Source organism: Pleurodeles waltl, chromosome 6 (assembly GCF_031143425.1).
Source record: "Pleurodeles waltl isolate 20211129_DDA chromosome 6, aPleWal1.hap1.20221129, whole genome shotgun sequence".
NCBI classification, from domain to species: domain Eukaryota; kingdom Metazoa; phylum Chordata; class Amphibia; order Caudata; family Salamandridae; genus Pleurodeles; species Pleurodeles waltl.
In genome coordinates this window covers 1679017051-1679035815 of record NC_090445.1, presented here as the reverse complement: position 1 = coordinate 1679035815, position 18765 = coordinate 1679017051, and the positions used below count along the sequence as shown (strand labels likewise).

Here is an 18765-nt window from a genome sequence, read left to right as displayed (position 1 = left end):
AGCAGTGAACCCGCCATTCTCATAATGTGGCGGTATGTACCGCCAGCCTGTTGGCGGTACTACTGCCACATTAACACTCACCGCCGGGGTCATAATGACCTCCATAGTCTTTTAGTTTCATTTGGACTTTTATGCGTCTACCATACCTGCCTCTTTTGCCACTCTTCTCACTTCCCTCACACAACCCATCATTCCCCTGTTCACTCTCCACTTCACTCCTCTTACTTGCCTTACGCAACCTATCATTACAGTGTTCACTCTCCACTTCACTCCTTTGTTCTTGCATTTCCCCCACTTTATCACTTTGAGCGCCATTGACATCATCCATCCAATCATAATTTCTTTTGTTTACTACTACACTTGTTTGTTTGCATTTAGCCAAACGACTCAAATGGCAAACCTTGCCATCACTTAGCAACGCAGAATTACAAAATAATTCACATACTTTCATCAGTTCTGTAAATGCTTTCACCCTTTCGCACCTTACAATCTTTCTTCACTTTTTCCCATTCCCCATTCCCCAGTCCCTACTGGTACAATTTTGCCATTCTGTTTCTTATCGTACCACGCCTTATATGCCTGTTTAGCTGACAACTATGTTTTGTTTTTGTTTTTTTTACACTTTCAGGAGACCATTCTACTTGCTGGTAACCATGCCACATCTGTACTTATCGGTTATCTACCTCTCATTATAACAAAAGGGCTTTTCCCAGTACTACCACTAGGCATTATTCTATAAGCCCAAATCATTTTGTTCTCTTCTGTTTCCCACTTCAGTCCACTGCTATTAGCTAATCGTATAGTTCCCTTTATAACACGAATAAAGCATTCCACCAAACCATTGCCTTCAGGATGATATACCAACGTTAACTTATGAGTAATCCAATTTCTATCTAGAAATTTCTTGAAAGCTTCAGCTTTGAAATGTGGACCATTGTCTGAAATTACACATCTTGGTAAACCTTCCTTCATGATTATTCCATCCAAAAATCGTATAATATCTTCACAATATACCCTGTCTGTTAATTTTATTTCCAGCCATTTACTTAAATGATTCACTACCACAATAATATACTTTTTCTCAAAATCATTATTCTCAATTGGTCCCATGATGTCAATACCAATCTCCTCCAAAGGCATATCTGGACACGGTACAGGACATAATGGTGGCTTATACGTTTTCTGTGTCATACATGAACTATTGCAATCCATACATTCTCGCACAATCCTTTCAATATCACTGTCTAAGCCTGGCCACCAATACTTACGTTTTATCTTTGACTTTGTTTTTGAAATACCCAGATGTACCTCATGACATAATTCCATAATTTTTCCTCCTAACAATAACGGTGGTACAACTTTCCCACATCTCAACAAAAGTCCTTGTTCTTCGCTTAACTCATCACGGACATCCCAAAAACGACACCTTGTTTGAGTTAATTGTTTCTTCTCCGACCAACTATTATTCACAAATGTAAGAATTTTCTCTAACTCATTAAACAATATAGCTACACATTATTTGTCTTCTACGTAGTCTCCCACTTTATCTGAAGGAAGCGGCATCCAGCTCAAAAAATCAGCTGCTCTATTTTTAATTCCGAGTATATATTGCACCTCGTAATTAAAATCCAATAATTTTACTGACATTCTAGCAATTCTAGGTGACACCCTTTGCAATCCTACAGTAGTAAGTACCTTAGTCAATTGTTTATGATCTGTCCTCAAAATCACTCTTTACCCCCAAACATATTGCCAAAAATGGTTCAACCACCATGTACACGCTAATGTTTCTCTTTCAGTTCCTCTGACATGGACAAAGTTCGAGTTGCAAAACCAACTACCCAATCATTATTTTCTCTATCCTGTTGCGATAAATACTTTGCATCCATAGTAATATGTATTTTACATTTTGCATCAAATCCCTTTAATAATGGTGCATTACTTATTTCTTCTTTTATTTTCTAAAACTCATCTCGACATTCCACACTCCACGCAAACTTAACTTTGATTTTAGTAAGTTGTCATATTGAATACGTTTTTTCAGCAAAATTATTTACAAATTTCGAATAGAATTCTATCAAGCCCAAAAATGCTCGCACATCATCTTTGCTTTGTGGAGATGGAGCATTCTGAATTGCTCTCATTAACTCCAGTTTAGGTTTTACTCCAGTCCCACTTATTTCATGATAAATCAGAAAGTACACTGTTCCTATTAAGAGTAAACTATAGAGTGAATGGAATATCTACAGGAGCAATAACCCTCATGCATCACAATGGATGACTGGCTTCATCATTGGGAAAGCTCCTCGTTAGGCCGGTGCTGCAATGCCTAACGGGCTCCCCCAGAGGGGGTGCTCTTAACCGGGGTGCTCAGATAGTCGCACTTCCAAATCATTTAATTAATTTGAGTGGGTGCCCAATAGGAAGTACCCAAATGTCAATGGAGTGAATAGAAAAAATTAAAATTGGTTCATCATCAATGATTATCAATCATAGTTTTAATCAGTTTTATTTGATGAAGACCAAGATTAAAAACAAATCAGAGAGTAATGGGTGATAGACAATGGTCACCTACTCCCAAAAAGAGGATAGACACTATATGGTATCTCTCTATAGCGGGTCTACATGTTTCGCGTCCGAATGGTCCAACCGGATCCCATGACGCTTCCTCAGGACCAAAAAAGAAATCTACTCCAAAATTTTCAAAACAAATATTCAACAATATCTAAAGATAAGTAGTCACTTACTTAGTTCTACTTGTGCAAAAAAGGTTCACCCTAAGTAGATAAAATATAATCATGATCAAATTGTGTAATAACACTTACAGAATTAGTGCACATGTGAAGTTAGTGTGATAACAGTGGCTCACTCTAGTGAAAGCAAATTATTAAAAACAGCTTACCATCCCCAAAATCAGGATAGCGCTCTTAAAGGACCACTTATTTCATGACCTAAATACTTTACCTCCCTCACAGCTATTTTACTTTACTTTTAGCATATTCTGCTGTAAGGCCTTTCATTAAAAAAATATCTAACACTCTTTTAAATTTCTTATCCTATTCTTCTTTCGTTTTTCTCATAATCAATATATCATCCTAAAAGAACATTACGTCTTTGATGTTTTCCAACAAGTTACTCATTATTCTCTGAAACATTGCTGCCGCTGAAGCTAAACCAAATGTTACTTGCAAAAATTGGAAACATCCAAATGATGTAATTAACGTTGTTAATTTTTTACTATCAATGTAACATCACCTGATTATAAGAGATTTTAAATCCAATGTAGAAAACCAACACATTTCTGTGGTATTGGCCAACATTTCATTAATTTTTGCCATAGGGTAGTGATCAATTACAATATTTTTATTCAGTTCTCTTAAATTCACTCACAATCTAACTTTGCTGTTCGCACATCTTACAGCCACTAATGGAGAAACCCACTCCGCTGACTCCACGTGCTCAGTTATACCCTCTTGCCCTAGTCTTTTAAGTTAATTCAACACCTCATCTCTGATGGAAAATGATATATATATCATACCTTATGAATGCATGGTTTTGCATCATTTTTTAAATGAAATATTATGGCAGAAATCATTCAAACATCCAACCTTCCCCGAAAATACTTTTGGATACTTATCCACCATTCCAATAGATGACTGTTCAGATTCAATGGATAATACCGGATTTTGGCTGTAAGGATTTAAAATAATACCCAATTTCCCTTGGTCCTCCCATCTCAACACTGATAGTCCTCTTTCAGCTGCATATAATTTGCACAAGGTTTTCCTCCCTTTTAAATTCAAACTCAGTATTTCTGTAACCTAATAATTCAGTTTTTTCACCTGTGTAACTCTTTGCGTTTACGTCTGTTTTTTCTAAATATTCACCAAACTTTTTCACACACTTAATACACCACACACTCTTGTCAATAATGGTAAATGGAGAACCTGAGTCCGCAATCACCTTCACTCTAGTTTCTCCCATACCAATTTTGCACATAGGTTTTTTTCTGACACCATGTTCGATATCTAACATATCATATTCTATGCAAAATACTCCATTATCATTTGTGATACCATCCTGTTCACCGAAACTCGATTGACATAGCTCTTCTTCTTGAATGTATTTCACCTTAACATTCGTGTTATTTCCACAAACTCTTGAAAAATGACAAATACTATTACAACTTGAACACTTTTGATTTTTGCTAGACATCTTCTGTTGTTGGCTAAATGCTCCACAGTTCCACACTGATGACATTTCTTGCATTGACCCCAATTACTCAGTCTACTACTGTCTCTGCTTTTCATATTATCCATACTATTCTTTAATTTCCATTTTTTAATAATGTTCAATTGATTAAACTCTTGTAAGTCTCCCTCCACAGCCTTGTTTTATGTATATACAATAATACATAAATCCGATCGGTACCTGAGCTTCTGTAATGTTTGTTCACTGTCACGTCCGTTTTATTTCTTCATCTGTAGCGTAGTGGTGTAGGGGCTTTCAATCGCTGTTTTCACTCGTTGACAATTCTGTAATGATGACTCCTCACATACTTGCAAGCAGATGAATCTTTATTCATATCCCTTCGCACCGTACAGCGTCTTCTCAGTGCAAAGCTGATTTTCAAATATCCTCAACTGCATCCCTACATCAAACATTCTACTCTCAGCTAATATTCCTTAAAGACCCACTACTATATTACCATTACTATATCATCAATGTACTAAAGTTCTCTTCTCCCACATTCACCCGCATAGAATGGGAGTCCCACCTCATGGGCATGGTAAGTGATAATAAAACACACTCTAGTAACTGCAAGTAACAAAAGCCAAATCGCATCACAGCAAAGAATCTGTTGTTAAAGGACACATGTCAACATTTTCTTTTTGTTCTGCAATATATTCAGAGGCAAAAATTAAATTTTATGTTTAACTAAAATATCTAAGAGACAACCACATACCTATTGAAAAAATTGCTTGGACTGGTTTTAGGCAATGATATGCATCTGGGCTTAACAAAATACAGGTTATAATTAAGGATACATTTTGATGGTGCTCATCCTGCCTATGTTATCCTGGTAGTGTGAATTGGTATCTTCACTGCATTTCCCTATATCATCCTTCTAGTTTGTGAATTGGTATCTTTATTGCATTGATGCATTTCTCTGTGACTAAATCAATTGTTCATCACTGACAACCTGTTTTATTGCTAATAGTAACCATTCTCTTTGTAAATTTTGACAGCGAATGGACCTCACCTTACCTCAAAGTCACAGGGTTGTTCCTCCAATCAAACACTCGCATCCATACAACAAACTGTGGACTACGGGTCAAGACGACATGGCTATCCCAACAAAGTGTTTGAAGAGTTCACCTGAAAGACCTCTGCCTTTCCATGACAGCATTTCATCTACTCCACAGAGACCTTTCGGTACCGAAACACTATCAAACGCTGCAGAGAAGGAAGACACAGGAATTGGCTCTCAGGGCAACATCACCATTCCCAGGCCTCAGGGGAGGAAGACTCCAGAGCTGGGTATTGTCCCCCCACCTCCTGTGCTCAGGGTGGTTAAGCCTCAGATGGCATGTGCAGAAGATCCTTCGAAGACCCAAAGTGCAGGGGGGAGTGATTTTGTTACTGACTTAATGCAGGAATCTTTTGATACACGATCACTGTCTCTTGAGCCAAGTTTTAGCCAAGCTTTGAACTTTTCTCCCGGTCCTTCCCAGCTTGCGCCTGACACCGGTGGAACTTCTGATCTTCTTCAACCTGTCAGGGTGTTTTCTGGGAACACTGGACGAGATGAATTCCTACGGTTTTTGGATCCACTGAAAACAAGTGATTGGCCAAGCAGTAGCCAGCCACAACCCACCAGTAACTTGCAAACCTCTCCTTCACTTGGCGCTGCTTCTACTGCATTTCATCCGGTAATTAACGACTTTTCTGCTCCACCTTCTTTAAGCTTTGGTCCACAGTTGCTATACCCTTCTTCAGGAGCACAATTTGTACAACCATCTCTCAATCCCTTTGTACAAGCTGTGCCAACAGTTTTGTCAATTCCTGTAGCCCACCCCCCAGGAGGCCCTTTTAGTCCTCAAGTTTGCCCCACATATAGTGCACATGTGTTGACCACCAATCCTGGCTTTTATCAGCCTCAAATACCTCAGCAGAACATCCCCGGCCTGTCAATGCCAGGTCTCTTTAGCCAAGTTCCAATTGGTCTGCAGGTTAGACCATTAAAGCATTCCCCCCATAGTCCCTCTCAGGCCAGTTGCATCCAGCCCCCCATGCTTGGTAGCACTGGTAGTGTCAGAACATTGCCACCCTCCAAGCCTGGCTCAAAGATACCAGACACCAGGCAACATAAAGCTGTGAAATCTAGTGACCTCCCTGCGATACCACCCCGGCCTTCAAAAACACTAGAGCCCATGTTATTCTCTTTAAAGCATAAGGAACAGAAGGATCCTTTCGAAGAATTGTTAAAGGAGACCAAGCAAGACATAGCGCCAAAACAGGATCAAGTGGACCATCTTAGGGAGCAGTGGGAAACTTTTGAGTAGAGCTTGTACCCAAATTTCCTTTGGAAATTGCCTATCTACTCTAGCCAGCTGAAGATGCGAGTGGATATTGCCGAAGAGAGTCTACCATAACTTCTGTGGTTGCGGTGTTACGATTCAGCTGGTTTGGTTTAACACTTGCTGTCGAAATGCTTCCCCATTTATATTTCATGGTTTATTATATTATTCTGAGATGTTTCAGAAAAAGTAGGCACACACATGCATACTGCAAGAGAGGCACTGCTGGAAGTTGTTTTAGCACAGAATTACTTTTTATCAATTCTTTTTTTTTTTTTTTAAATAAGCCACGACAAAATGGCACTTTGCCTTGGGTCACTTGAGATTTTATTCGCATTAATATTTTTGGGAACAGTGAACACGCAACAGTACACAGCAGCGGTTGTATCTATGTATGTTTACAAACACGAGAGCAGAAATTCAATTGGTAAAAGGTAGAGCTATCCATAAGTATCTCATAATTACATTTCACATATTGAGAAAATACAATCCATGCCACCAGTTGTCCTAAAGTTGTTCACCCGACTTATCTTCACCTTAATTCATTTACAAAAGAAAAATCTGATCTATGAGTCAGTATTGTGCACTATTGGATTACACAACTTTGCATGCTTCATTCTTTTCACGTATGAAACAGCACTGTTCTCTACAGAAGCTTTGATGCACAATTAGTTCTGATTGGTTCCCTTTTAGGGACATCACCTACAGTTTAGTGACGTTTTTAGAAAAGTACCTGGAATTAACTGCTGTGAAGTACACTTTCAATGTAGCCTGGGCACTGGGATGTAATACTGTAATGAAAAGTTACAGGCAATATCTTGTGATAACTGTACGTTCGCCACGTAACATAGGGCTAGAAATTTTCATTCACTCCCCAACTTTTCCTATCCGATTTTCATACTCACTTCCATGTTTTCTAGGACACAAAAACAGTAGTATTCTTAATGCTAAGGAAATGTTTGCAGTATTAGGTCAAGCTTTATTTCATATTTATGTCAAACTGTTTGGTTGTGGTTTTTTCAAATGTGGCAGCATAGAGTTACCTTGTAAAGTGCACTGAAAATGCACACTTGTGCAAAAGAAAACCAGTGTTTCCGCGAGTCTGCAGGGAGCCAGGGATGCTTTGAACAGTGCAAGCACTTATGTTCTTCTAAGCCTTTCTGCCAGTTACTCCTCTGGGGGACAGAGCCTGTAGTCTTTGATATTCTCTTCCTGAATCGTGAAGAAATATCAAGTCCAATGTTTTATGCCTTCGCCTTCCGAATCTTTCTTATGTGTGGGTGATCACTGGAAAGTGGAATCAGGTCTATTGACGTTCTTCTATGTTAGAATGTAAAGCTGCACCGCTTGGCCAAAAGCGAAGATGCGCTGATACCGCTATTGGCGTGATGCATGAAATTACCATTTTATGTGGTCGTATTACCTCCTCGTTCTGAAGGTTCTGTTGCAATGCACTGAAGATACCTTTGAATGCATGATTTATTCAGTGATGCAAAAATACCAAGGCTTCTGTTTAAGAAATGTATTTTTCTATTATTTTATATTTTTTATTCTGTTTGCATCTTTCTGTTGTGAGCAATATGTACTTACATATGCATATATATAATGATGTTTTCTGTTACGGACTCAGTGATGTGCAGCCCTGTATGCCAAAGCACCCCCCCTGACACTGGCCTACTGGAACATCTTGCTGGCTTGCAAGCAAAAGAAGTTGGGAAAAGCCATGTATATTTTCCAGTGATTTGTTATGAAATGCACAGCTAGTACAAGGAATTTGATCTTAATTTGACGCACTCAATGCATTTGGAATGTTTACAATACGGTTCGCCTAAAACTGAGAAAACTTTGGTGTTCCTTTTGAAATAAAACCACAAAACACTAGACAGGTGTTTATAGATTCTCTGCTTTATTTCGCTTTTTTTTTGGTTGGTTTAGCAAAACGTGGGAAACTTGAAAACCTGCTGGTTGTACTTTCCGGTCTACCTGCTTCATGGATTGTCCTCTGCCTTCACACGTGGCACAGACTGAGCAGTGCTTGGCAGGGTGGTGGCCTTGATGTGAGGTAGGTGAGTGTGGGTGGTGGAAAGACTGATCTACCACTACCGCAGAAACCAAATGGATTCGGTAGGGCCTTATGAAGCAACCCTGCACCATGAGTCAATGTTGTTCTCATTTTCATCAAGGAAAGAGGTAAAGGAGAGACATGACAATGCAATGACACTGAATTAGCCAGTTGCAAAAAAGATTAAGTGCTTTCTGGTAAAAGCATTGACAAGATGTCCTGCCTTACTGCAGTGGTAATAGGCCATGGCAAAGTGAAGACCTTATCTGAGGTAGTAACACATTAGTTCAACCCCCCAAAAGAGATCTGTTCCTTATTAAACTTCTACAATGGAAGCCATGTTTACAATGCACTACTGGCAGGATGCACTACACCATCATATGCTAACTAAGCGTGACCCTGTCCCTTAGGGTGTGAAGACTTCTATTACTGTAGAAGCAGCAAGTGGCAAGTGTCTATACATCCGATGGTGGATAGGGTTGAATTCCATTAGTAGCACGATTAGTGGAAGTTTAACTTTATAATTCCACTGGAAGAGAACATTCATTCTGCAAGTTGTTACTAAGCAGTCAGCTAGTTTAATACTAGTGCCATTGCAAAATCTCTAGCCCTCCTCCATTATCCCATTGTGCCCTGGAAGCTTGCCACCTCAGAGTCACCAACATACCCTTTTCAAAATGTTTAGCTGCAGTGAAACCCAAGCAAAACTTGCTGTCCAGGACAATCTGTACAGTCTCACTTGCTGAGTTGGAATAAAACTGTTTACATTTTCAAACAGAGCCAAATAAACCATATGCGACCATTCCAGGGACAGTACCTACATTAATCACATATTTATAAGGCCACATATATCTCTTCATCAATCATTGGAGCAAGTGCTCTTGTTACTTGTAGATTGCATGAAAGTCAATTTTACAAATTTGCTGAAATGGATAAGGGGTGGAAAATGAATTTCTGGGCTTTTCATTGGTCCTAACTCTATTTTACAGAGTCCTGTAGTTAATGCTGGTAATTAAAAAACTTTAAATAAGGAACATATTCATGACAGTGGTTTTGGTTCAGCCATCCTCGAGAGTGATAACTCTCCTGAGCGAGCTTGCGAGTAATAGATAAATAGTCCTATAGTCCTATCTATCTTGGATAATATTATAGAAGCTTCTATTTGCATTGAAGGGAAGTCAGACCTAGATGAAGTTCTGCAGCTTAAAAGTTTAGCTCTCCCATAGGAAAAGGGGAGGGATCCATTTCTGGTTGTTCCCCAGTTGTTATGCTGGTTGGCGGAGGTGGGAGTTGGTGAAAAAGAGGTTCCTGTTGGGTTAAAGGACATAAATACATTGTTCATATTTAATAGTTTACTGAGCCCCACATCACGTTGAATGTAGGTGCACTTCTGACTCTGGTTTGAGTTCCTATTCAGATTGTCATATTCATGACCTCAGTGTTATGCCATGGACCAGGAGATGCTCCCTAATCGAGTTCTGTGTGTCCTGTGATTATAGTGTGCTTCTGCCTATTTCATCGACATAGAAAGTGTCATTCTGATAGATACTTCCAACTGCTGAATTCTCACCTTTTGACTATTCCCAGGCACCAGGCTGGATCTGGAAAATTCTTCCAGCCTTGCTCCCATATTGCATTGCTGGGATTCCATTCTTCTACTGCACAGTGATTAGAATTTTTTTTATTCTGCACCATTCACCGACGTGGATTTAGAACTCCGCTTTCAACTCGTTGGTTTACTGATGACTCCAAAAATCATTTACAATGTTCCCATAAAAAATGACAGGATTCGTGCCATGCCAAGTCTGCGGGAAGCAGATGTGTGTCTTGGACCTGCATGCGGTCTGCCTTTGGTGCATGGGCTCTGGCCATGATTTTAAGGCTTGCCAAAAGTGCGCCCTCATGTACTCTAACAACACAAAAGGATGATGGACGGAGTGTTGAAACTTTTCAAACACTCACCCCAGTCACAGATCTGGGTTTAATCCATCCTTCTTTTGCTCACCAAGCCACCCCAGTTTGGACCCAGCCACATGCTAAGCAGTCTTGACCCTGTTCCCCATGGGAACAGTCCCGCCTGAACTGCCAGGCCAGGTCCTCCCTGGACCCGAAACAAGCTCCCTGGGACCGGTTTCAGGGTATCACCCTTCATCAGCCAGGCCAGCTTGAATCCAGTGGCACAGTGAGCAAGGGACCCACGTCTGTGCATACCCCTCCCACTTAGGGCGACAAATACAAAAAGAACAATTGATGGTCAAAAAGCTGAACAATGTCAAACAGGTGGTGAGGGCATCAATATAAAGATCACTCTCTCTGATATTTCCTGTATCTGCGTTGATTCTGCAGTTGGTCATGACATGGCCCCTCGATCCTTAGGCCTTTATGACCCAGCAGTAAATGGTGGCCTTTAAAGTGGCCAGGCTGCAGGTTTATGGTGTGATTCTAAATCCTCTGGTACACCTTCAGGTCCCACAGAGCTGCAGGGGTCTCCAGTTGTAATTCCACTGACTGGTCTGACCCGATGCTATATTCCCCCTGGGAACCTTTTACCAGGCCTCTACTGACTGTTACTGACTCAGTCCTTCACCAGTGTCCATGCTGGTTCCTTCTGTTGTACAGACACTGACATAGATTCCATTGGCACTGATCAGTAATTGGAAACCAATGACTATCAACAAGTCTGAACCGATGCTGACCCACTCTAGGCCTGTGTCATGCTATGAAATCACAAAAGTCCAACCAGTGGTTTTACTTCTGGATTCCAAGCCAAGAGCTCTGCCTCAATGCCAGCATCAGCAGGGGACTCATGTTCGTTTTTTGGCCCCAGTGCAGGAGGCATCCAGTATTCTTTAGGACACTGATGAAGGTGAGGAATAGGGACCAAGCCCCCTCTATACAGATGATGCATTCTGGTTAGAGAGAAAAAATGCCTGTGGGCTAGACACAGCTCCTGAAACAGAGCTAGACTATCCACTTGAGCCACCAGTGATGGATGTGCTTCATTTGCATTAGTGGTCCAGAGGGCATCTGAAACATTACAATTGCAATTACCGGCTCTTGAGATGAAAACAAATCTATTGACTAAGATTCTTCAAGCCAGGGTCAGTTCCAACTGATGCATTATTGCCAGTTAATGAAGCCTTTACAGATGTTCTTTTGGCTACATGATCCAACTACTTCTCATGCTCACAGATCAGTTAACCTCTTTGCTAGGCAACACAGACCTGCTCCCGAAGATCTGGTCTTCCTAACCGAGCATCCTACACCAGAGAGGCTAATTGTTTAAGCTTTCACAAATAAGGCCAATCTGAATTTTTTTTCAGCTGGTCCCCTGGATAAGAACTCAAAGAAAAAAACTTGATGCATTCAGTAAGAGGAGGTTTTCTTAGGGCAGTCTAGCCTTTAGATTTATCAAAGTAGTTTTATTTTGGGTAGGTACACTCATGCATCGTGGCATGGTACTCGTAAACATTTTCCAGGGGCCAAAAAAAGCTAGTCATGGAGGTGACGAAGGGCCACATTGATGTCAGCAGGATTTGGGCCGCGGGCAGAGGAGAGCTTAGGGGGAACGAAGTATAGACATGGTGTGGACAGTGAGTCATTGAGCAATTTTGATGGTTTCACGTGACACGGTCCTGCTTTGATTTATGTCCCTATTCTATAGAAAATAAATAGGTTTAACTACCTGTGTTATGTGTTTGAGTTGTTGTTCCTCTACAGCCCCATAGAGTAAACCTTCTTTGCTTCCTATTCTTGTCTTTGTAGAGTCAGATGTACAAACAACATAACATCATTATTGAATTGAATTGAAATGAAAAAATATTTTAGGCCTCTAAATCTAGTGACTGACTTTGCACTCTTACCTGTAACGATCAGTACTTAGAAATAACTTGGTTAACGTAATCTGAGCTATAAAAAGCCTAAACAAGGACCTGCAAGTAGGTGTGCAGAAAAAATACTCAACCTCCATCACTAGGCATGGTCTAGTGTGAATGTTTTAGCCATGGCACTAGGAGATTTATTGGCTAATCAGAGATTCATACTTTGCCAAACCATGATTGTTGTGAACTCTGTATTAAAGATCTGAACAGAATCCCCAATAAAGTGGAATTTCTTTGGTGAGAGTGGCCCCTAAGCCTTGCCATTAGAACCACTCAACCTTTGGTTGTTGTGTGGTGTGCAAGATAGAAACTATGAAAACAACCTCTCCTGGGCTCCTGGCTCAGTTGTGAACATATTTCTCTGCAATGTTTTGAAATAGGAAGTACTTAGAACGAAATTCAACATTGGTAGTATGTATGTGATAGGAAAACATGAGTGGAGCACAACTATCATTGGATTTTCCCTGTGAGGGAGACAGCCTCCAATTTCAGAGTCCACACACTGAAATGGAGCTGGTGAGTCGTTTATGGACCTTGGATCAAGAGTCCTGGAATGCACCTTTGGCCCACCTACTTCAACAAATTATTTGATCCTGGGTAAGTCATTTCATTATTTACCATTGTCCCCTTATAGGCCACGATCTGAGAACTTTTAAACTCGCCCAGTGGAGGAAAAGGTTACCTAGGACAAAATAATATAGAACATTTCCCTGGAGAGGACCCCCAGTGGTGCCTTATTCATACTTGATTATGGTTAGATCATAGTTTCTTGGCTAAATTGGAGCTTGTTGAAAGGCAATTACAATCTAGACCTCCAGTGTCCCTGATTATTTAAATACCGTAAAACACTATTTGGTATTATATTCGGTCTTTTAAGGCAAAATGCTTTTACATAACATAATTATGAACCTGGGTGAATATGGCAAATTTTATTTGTTTTGCAAGTCCCCAGCTTCTCCATTAACTCAGTTTGCCTAACTTTGAGGTTTTGTGGCGGCTCTCGGCTGGTTTTGTGCCCCTTCCTCGTAGGTGCTAATATTCTTCTTTATTAATGCCTATAAACATTGTATTTATTTATTTTTGATTGATAGCAAAACACAGTATTATAAGGTAGGTAACATTCTTGACAGTGTGGTCTGCATAGCAGCCAGTCGTATTCGCAATCTGCATATCAGTTACAAACATAAGTATATGCGATAATCTAATCGTGGTGCCAGCAACAAAGGTACAAAAAGAAAGAAAGTAACAAAGAGAGAGAAAAAAAGCAAAAACAGTGTTGATTGAGCCATCAAAATGCAGTAATATATCATCTTTCCTAAGGAGGCGGTAGAGTGATAGGTCGGTGGGGCCTAAGTGTGGTGTACTGACCAGCGTTCGGCGGGGACATGTTACACCCACACTGAACATCCCACGCAATGGTTTACTGGTTTGCATCATCCCGACCCTGGGACTGTGTCTGTGGAGTTGGTTAAGTAACAAACTAATGTGAAGTAGGATAAATCATTTGACTCATGAAATACAGCCAGGGTGGCCGGTTATAGTTTTTCGCTCCCAGGTTCATGATGTAACGCTCCTCGCTCCCTCCGTTCGTTGGACCCCTTCCTCTCGCATGCGCTGCCTCTACCGTGTCGGTTCAGCTCATCCCCATTTCAACAGTAGAGCCAGCCAGCCCCTAACCTCTGAACCTGTGAGTGCTTTCTGGGCCTTTCCTATACCACATTTAAACAGGACTAAAGCCATATCAAGAAACCTCTGCATGCAGGAGACAGGATTCATGTGAAGCCACCAGTGTTTGCTCGGTGATCGCTGCAATAGCTCCTGTGAACTCATCCCAGGCTGTGCGGAGCAGTGGGCATTCTCAGAGCATGTGGTAGAAACCAGCGTCAGGTTCACCGCATCTAGGGCTGTCAGCGGACACCTGGGGAACCTGCTGTGGAGTTGGTGTGGTGTTGGGTATGTTTGGAAGTATTTGAATTGAGTAAAGCGGAACGGAGGGTTTCAGGACACCTCTTTAACCTGTTGCAATGCTTGGCCCCAAAGTTTATCTGTAAGCTCTTTGGGAGGTCTGCGACCCATCTGGTGCTAGCCCCATCAGGTGCTGCTGCCAGGGTAGAGTTCAAGGTAGTGTACAGTACAGATATAGAGTGTTGCGTCCCTCTGTGTGTCTGGAAGATGTGTTCTATAGGAGACTGAGGTGGTTTTTTCATGTCAAGTCCCAAAGTGGCATGGGTTGCATGCTGTATTGCATGGTGGGTCAAGAACTGACGACCTGTCAGTCAATAAGTGTCCATATTGCCTTGTAGGGACATAAGGGTACCATCAACGTAAAAGTCTCAGAAGCAGTCTATTCCCTCTTCTCTCCAGGGTCGAATCGTAGGGCCCCATTGTGAAACTCTGGGTGTTACCACACGGGTATTAATGGAGGGTATGGTTGTTGGGTCTTTTTTTGCATACAAACCTCTGCCAGTCAATATGGGCCGGCTTCATTTCAATATCTTGCTGGCTTTTCAGCAACACATCGAGGCCTTATTAGCCCAAACAATACATGATGGTCAGGATGCATCCAAGTACGTGTGCCGAGTTAGCCTGGGCACTAAAGAAATCACTGGCAGAGCGATTGGCAACTCTGTTGTGGTCAGAATACATGTCTGGTTAAGGTCAACCAGTTTTTATGGACTTGTGCACGTGACCATACTGGATATGTCCTTTGATAAAAATTCAGAAGCTATTTAAGGACGCTACTTTGCAAACAGTGCCAGCATGAGCCAGGACCTGAACCAGTCCTTTCAGGGCAGTGGATAAGGCACTTGTAGAAACCATTCACACTAGCCGGGAAATCAATCCTCAAAGTGTTTTACCCCTGCTGCAGTGGCTAACAAGCTAGTTTAGTCAGTAGGAGGCAGAATATGGCATTTCTTCCCATCAGGAGACCCCCGACATTGGGCAGGTGGGTCCTAAAAATAATTGAAAGGGACTATGCACTGCCCCACATTTCCTTCTGTGAGAAATTGGGTTATAAATTGAACGTGATTGAAGCTCCACTCAAATATTAAAGACAATCCTTGTCGGGGAAACCCACAGAAATCTCTAAATAAACCTGCACTTAAACCTCTAGTGCTTGGCACAAAATCAATCAGGCTTAACTTAGAGACAATTTGTAAAGTATTTGTGCAATAATCAAACAGTAATAGAGTGAAATCACAACACAAGAAAAATCCCAAACCAATTAAAAAAAAATAGAATTAATTTAAAAAAATAGAAAGACACCAAAATAGTAAAAACCCAGTCAGTAGAGCCAAAGTTATGACTTTTTAAAGTTACAGGTAAAAACAGCGCCTAGATATGCAAAGTGCCACCTGCAGGTTTCTGGTCGAGTTTGACCAGGAACAAGGTCACGAGTTCAGGCTTACTATGATGGAGAGTGGGCCAAGTATAGAATAAAGTTTGACCTAGTGGGAGTTGTACCTTTTTGACCTTGATGCAAGATCTGTGTTACCTGGCTCTGGGAGGCAATCCGTCCAATCTGGTGAAGCTGTCAGCTGTCTGGCGAGACTCTGTGAGGCTCTACGTGGATATGCTAATGTCTTCGAATAGGAGCTGTGCGGCTCTGTGGGGCTCAGCGTGTTCGGCGTTGGATCCGATGCAGCTTTCAGATGAGTTTGGCACTGCGACACTCGGCGTCAGTTCCGGTGAAGCCTTCTGCTTGCCGCTGCATGGTTCTGTGGGACACCTCATCGCTTCAGATCTAATAGAACCTTCGGTAAGGCAGCAAAAAATGCAGTCTGACTCATCCGGGCATCCTGACCTACTGGACAGCCAGTGAAAAGTCAGGAATAACTCCCACAGAGCCCATCAGAGGGGACCAGGTCAAGTCCAGTGGGTCTGGTCAGCTGAAAATCAGGAAGTGCCTCTAGAAGCTTGTTGGGTCCCTGTAGCTCAAATAGGAGGTCAACCAACTGTCCCTTAGAGTCGCATCTGGGGTCCTGGGCTCATGAAAAGAAGATTAAGTCTTCCTTCTTCGGTCAGCACCACGGTTCTTTTGAATCTTCAAGAGTGTTCTGATGAGACATTCTGAAGGTGCTAAATTTATACCTGGTGCCAGCTTTTCTGTATGGCAGCTCCCTGGCCTACACCCAAAACTGGTTTTGCTCAGTCCATCCCCTGGGTTTGGCTCCACATTGCCTAGAGTGACAAAGTCAAGGGCAGTCCTGGTGTCTGGTTTCCTTGTGTGTGGTGCAAGCAGGGACCTTTGAAGTGTAATCAGGGCAGGGTTCAACGCTTCCCCAGCCATCCTGTCTGGAAGACCCTCTCCCCCCACACCTAGGCCTCTTTTGTCTCTATGTCTGGAAGCAATACACAAAACACCACAGGAGTGCCATTCACAGCCATATGACCCTGGACACTGGCGGAAAGGCACATTTGGCTTAGGCCGAAAAATGACAACTTTCTGAAATTGACTTTTTTTTAGAATAGTAAGTTAAAATCTGACTTTACCATTAAAGTGGATTTTAAATCACAATTCATCTACATGGAATAAGCCTTTCTCAATCTGTTCCCAAACAAAAGTTATCACTTGCTAACTTTATTAAGCTAACCCAGTGGCAGTCTGTGTGAGAGTTAACCTTTACAGCAGTGAAAACAACATTTAGGAGTTTTTTTTACTGCAGAGACATGTAAAACTTAAGTACACATGTGCTACCTTTAGAACCTCATGTACCCTGCCCTATGAGCTGTTAGGGCCTACCTTGGGGGGTGACCTATAATTTTTAATGGGCATCGGCAAAGCCAATAGGTTTCACCTTTGTTTTTTCTTTTACATTCTATCTTACAATGTAACTGGTTTTTAAATATTAGAAAAAGGTTATAATAATGTTTGTTTTTTAATTTGACAAAGTTATTTATGTTGTCGTTTATTAATTCAACGTACATCACAACATAAACAACTATGAAACCTAAAACGTTGGCAACTTCCTGGAGGACTGTGGATGAAAGGGTTAGATTAAAGAAGGTCTTGAAGATATCTGCACACTCATGGTACTTACTTGCTATGTTATGTGTAGCTGTATAGCGCACAAGTCACCAGGAAGGGTATCTTGGAACTTTGGAGTGTGCACCAGCCTCTTCATTCCCAAACCGTTAAGGACCAACTCTTGAAAGGCTATGTATGACATTGTGGTCTCCATGATATGGGCAACGTCACGTGGTTCTTGGTTCGTTTTTAAGACTCATCATTCGGGTGCAGCGCCTACCATCCATCCGGAGTTTCTGGCATTTGGCCAGTGTGTGCCCAGCTGTCCATGTGCCCCCTGTTCTGCCGGGATCTCCACGGAATGTATCAATATCTGGGGGTGAAAAGCGAGCACGTCTGAGGAAAGACCTAATCACTGTCTGTGAAGCGCACTGCAGTCCTGCGTGAGTTCTTAACATTTTATACATCAGAATGCACAAATGTCAAGCTAAAAAAAAACTCTGTTCCACAGCCTCAGCCGCCTGGCTCCTGGCAATAACATGTTGTTAGCTTGAAACTGTAAAAGATAGATTCTGTAACTTTGATGCACAGGCAAAATTCGTGTCAATCCTCCTTATAGAGATAGACAGATCCCTGTGCTCTTCTTCACACAAGCGTGCAGGTGCGCATGCACTCAGACATGCTCGCACACACCCACCATTCAGTGGAAGTGGTTTACCTGGCTTGCTATGCCACAGTATCCTTGAACCAGTGGGTGAACAAATGTGCAAACAAGTGAAGCCAAAAATGGCAAAGCCACGTACAAACACATACTTTGCACACTAGAAAAACCTGTCAGGGTCACACCCATGGCATGCTTCCCTTCACATGTAAAGGCCTTTAATAAACTGACAGATTCTCAGAGAGAGAAAGAGAGAGAGAGAGAGACAGAGAGAGAATACCGCCTGAGGCGCCATGACTGCGCTCAAAGTAGGCACACAGGCTGCAGAAACAAATCGAAAGTCAAAGACAAAGCATCCCCCTAGATACATTGCATAATCACAGTAATTTCCCCACTCCTGCCACGGAGCATGAACCAAAAGAAGAAAAAAAAAAGTACCTTCAGCATGGTGCTACAAAGGAAGGACACTGGCTAGTGTCCAAATAGAAGTGACCTGGAGGAGTACTTGGTCCACAGGCAACCTGACAACAAAGAAGAGGAAGACTACAGGAAGTGAAGCAGGACGACGTGTAGACAGTGTGCTGGCCAATCAGAAGCACATAAATGAGAGC

General features: G+C 41.7%; 1 protein-coding gene across 4 annotated transcripts in view; it reads left to right on the top strand.

Moving 5' to 3' along the window:
• Positions 1-8462, top strand: part of DENND1A (DENN domain containing 1A) — a 1115636-nt gene extending 1107174 nt beyond the window's left edge. For all 4 annotated transcript variants that reach the window (XM_069241713.1, XM_069241711.1, XM_069241712.1 and 1 more), the window contains one exon: positions 5250-8462. In XM_069241713.1, the coding sequence (XP_069097814.1) occupies positions 5250-6566 (1317 nt within the window). In that variant the 3' untranslated portion in view covers positions 6567-8462. The remainder of the gene's footprint in view (positions 1-5249) is intronic.
• The last annotated feature ends 10303 nt before the right edge of the window (positions 8463-18765 follow it).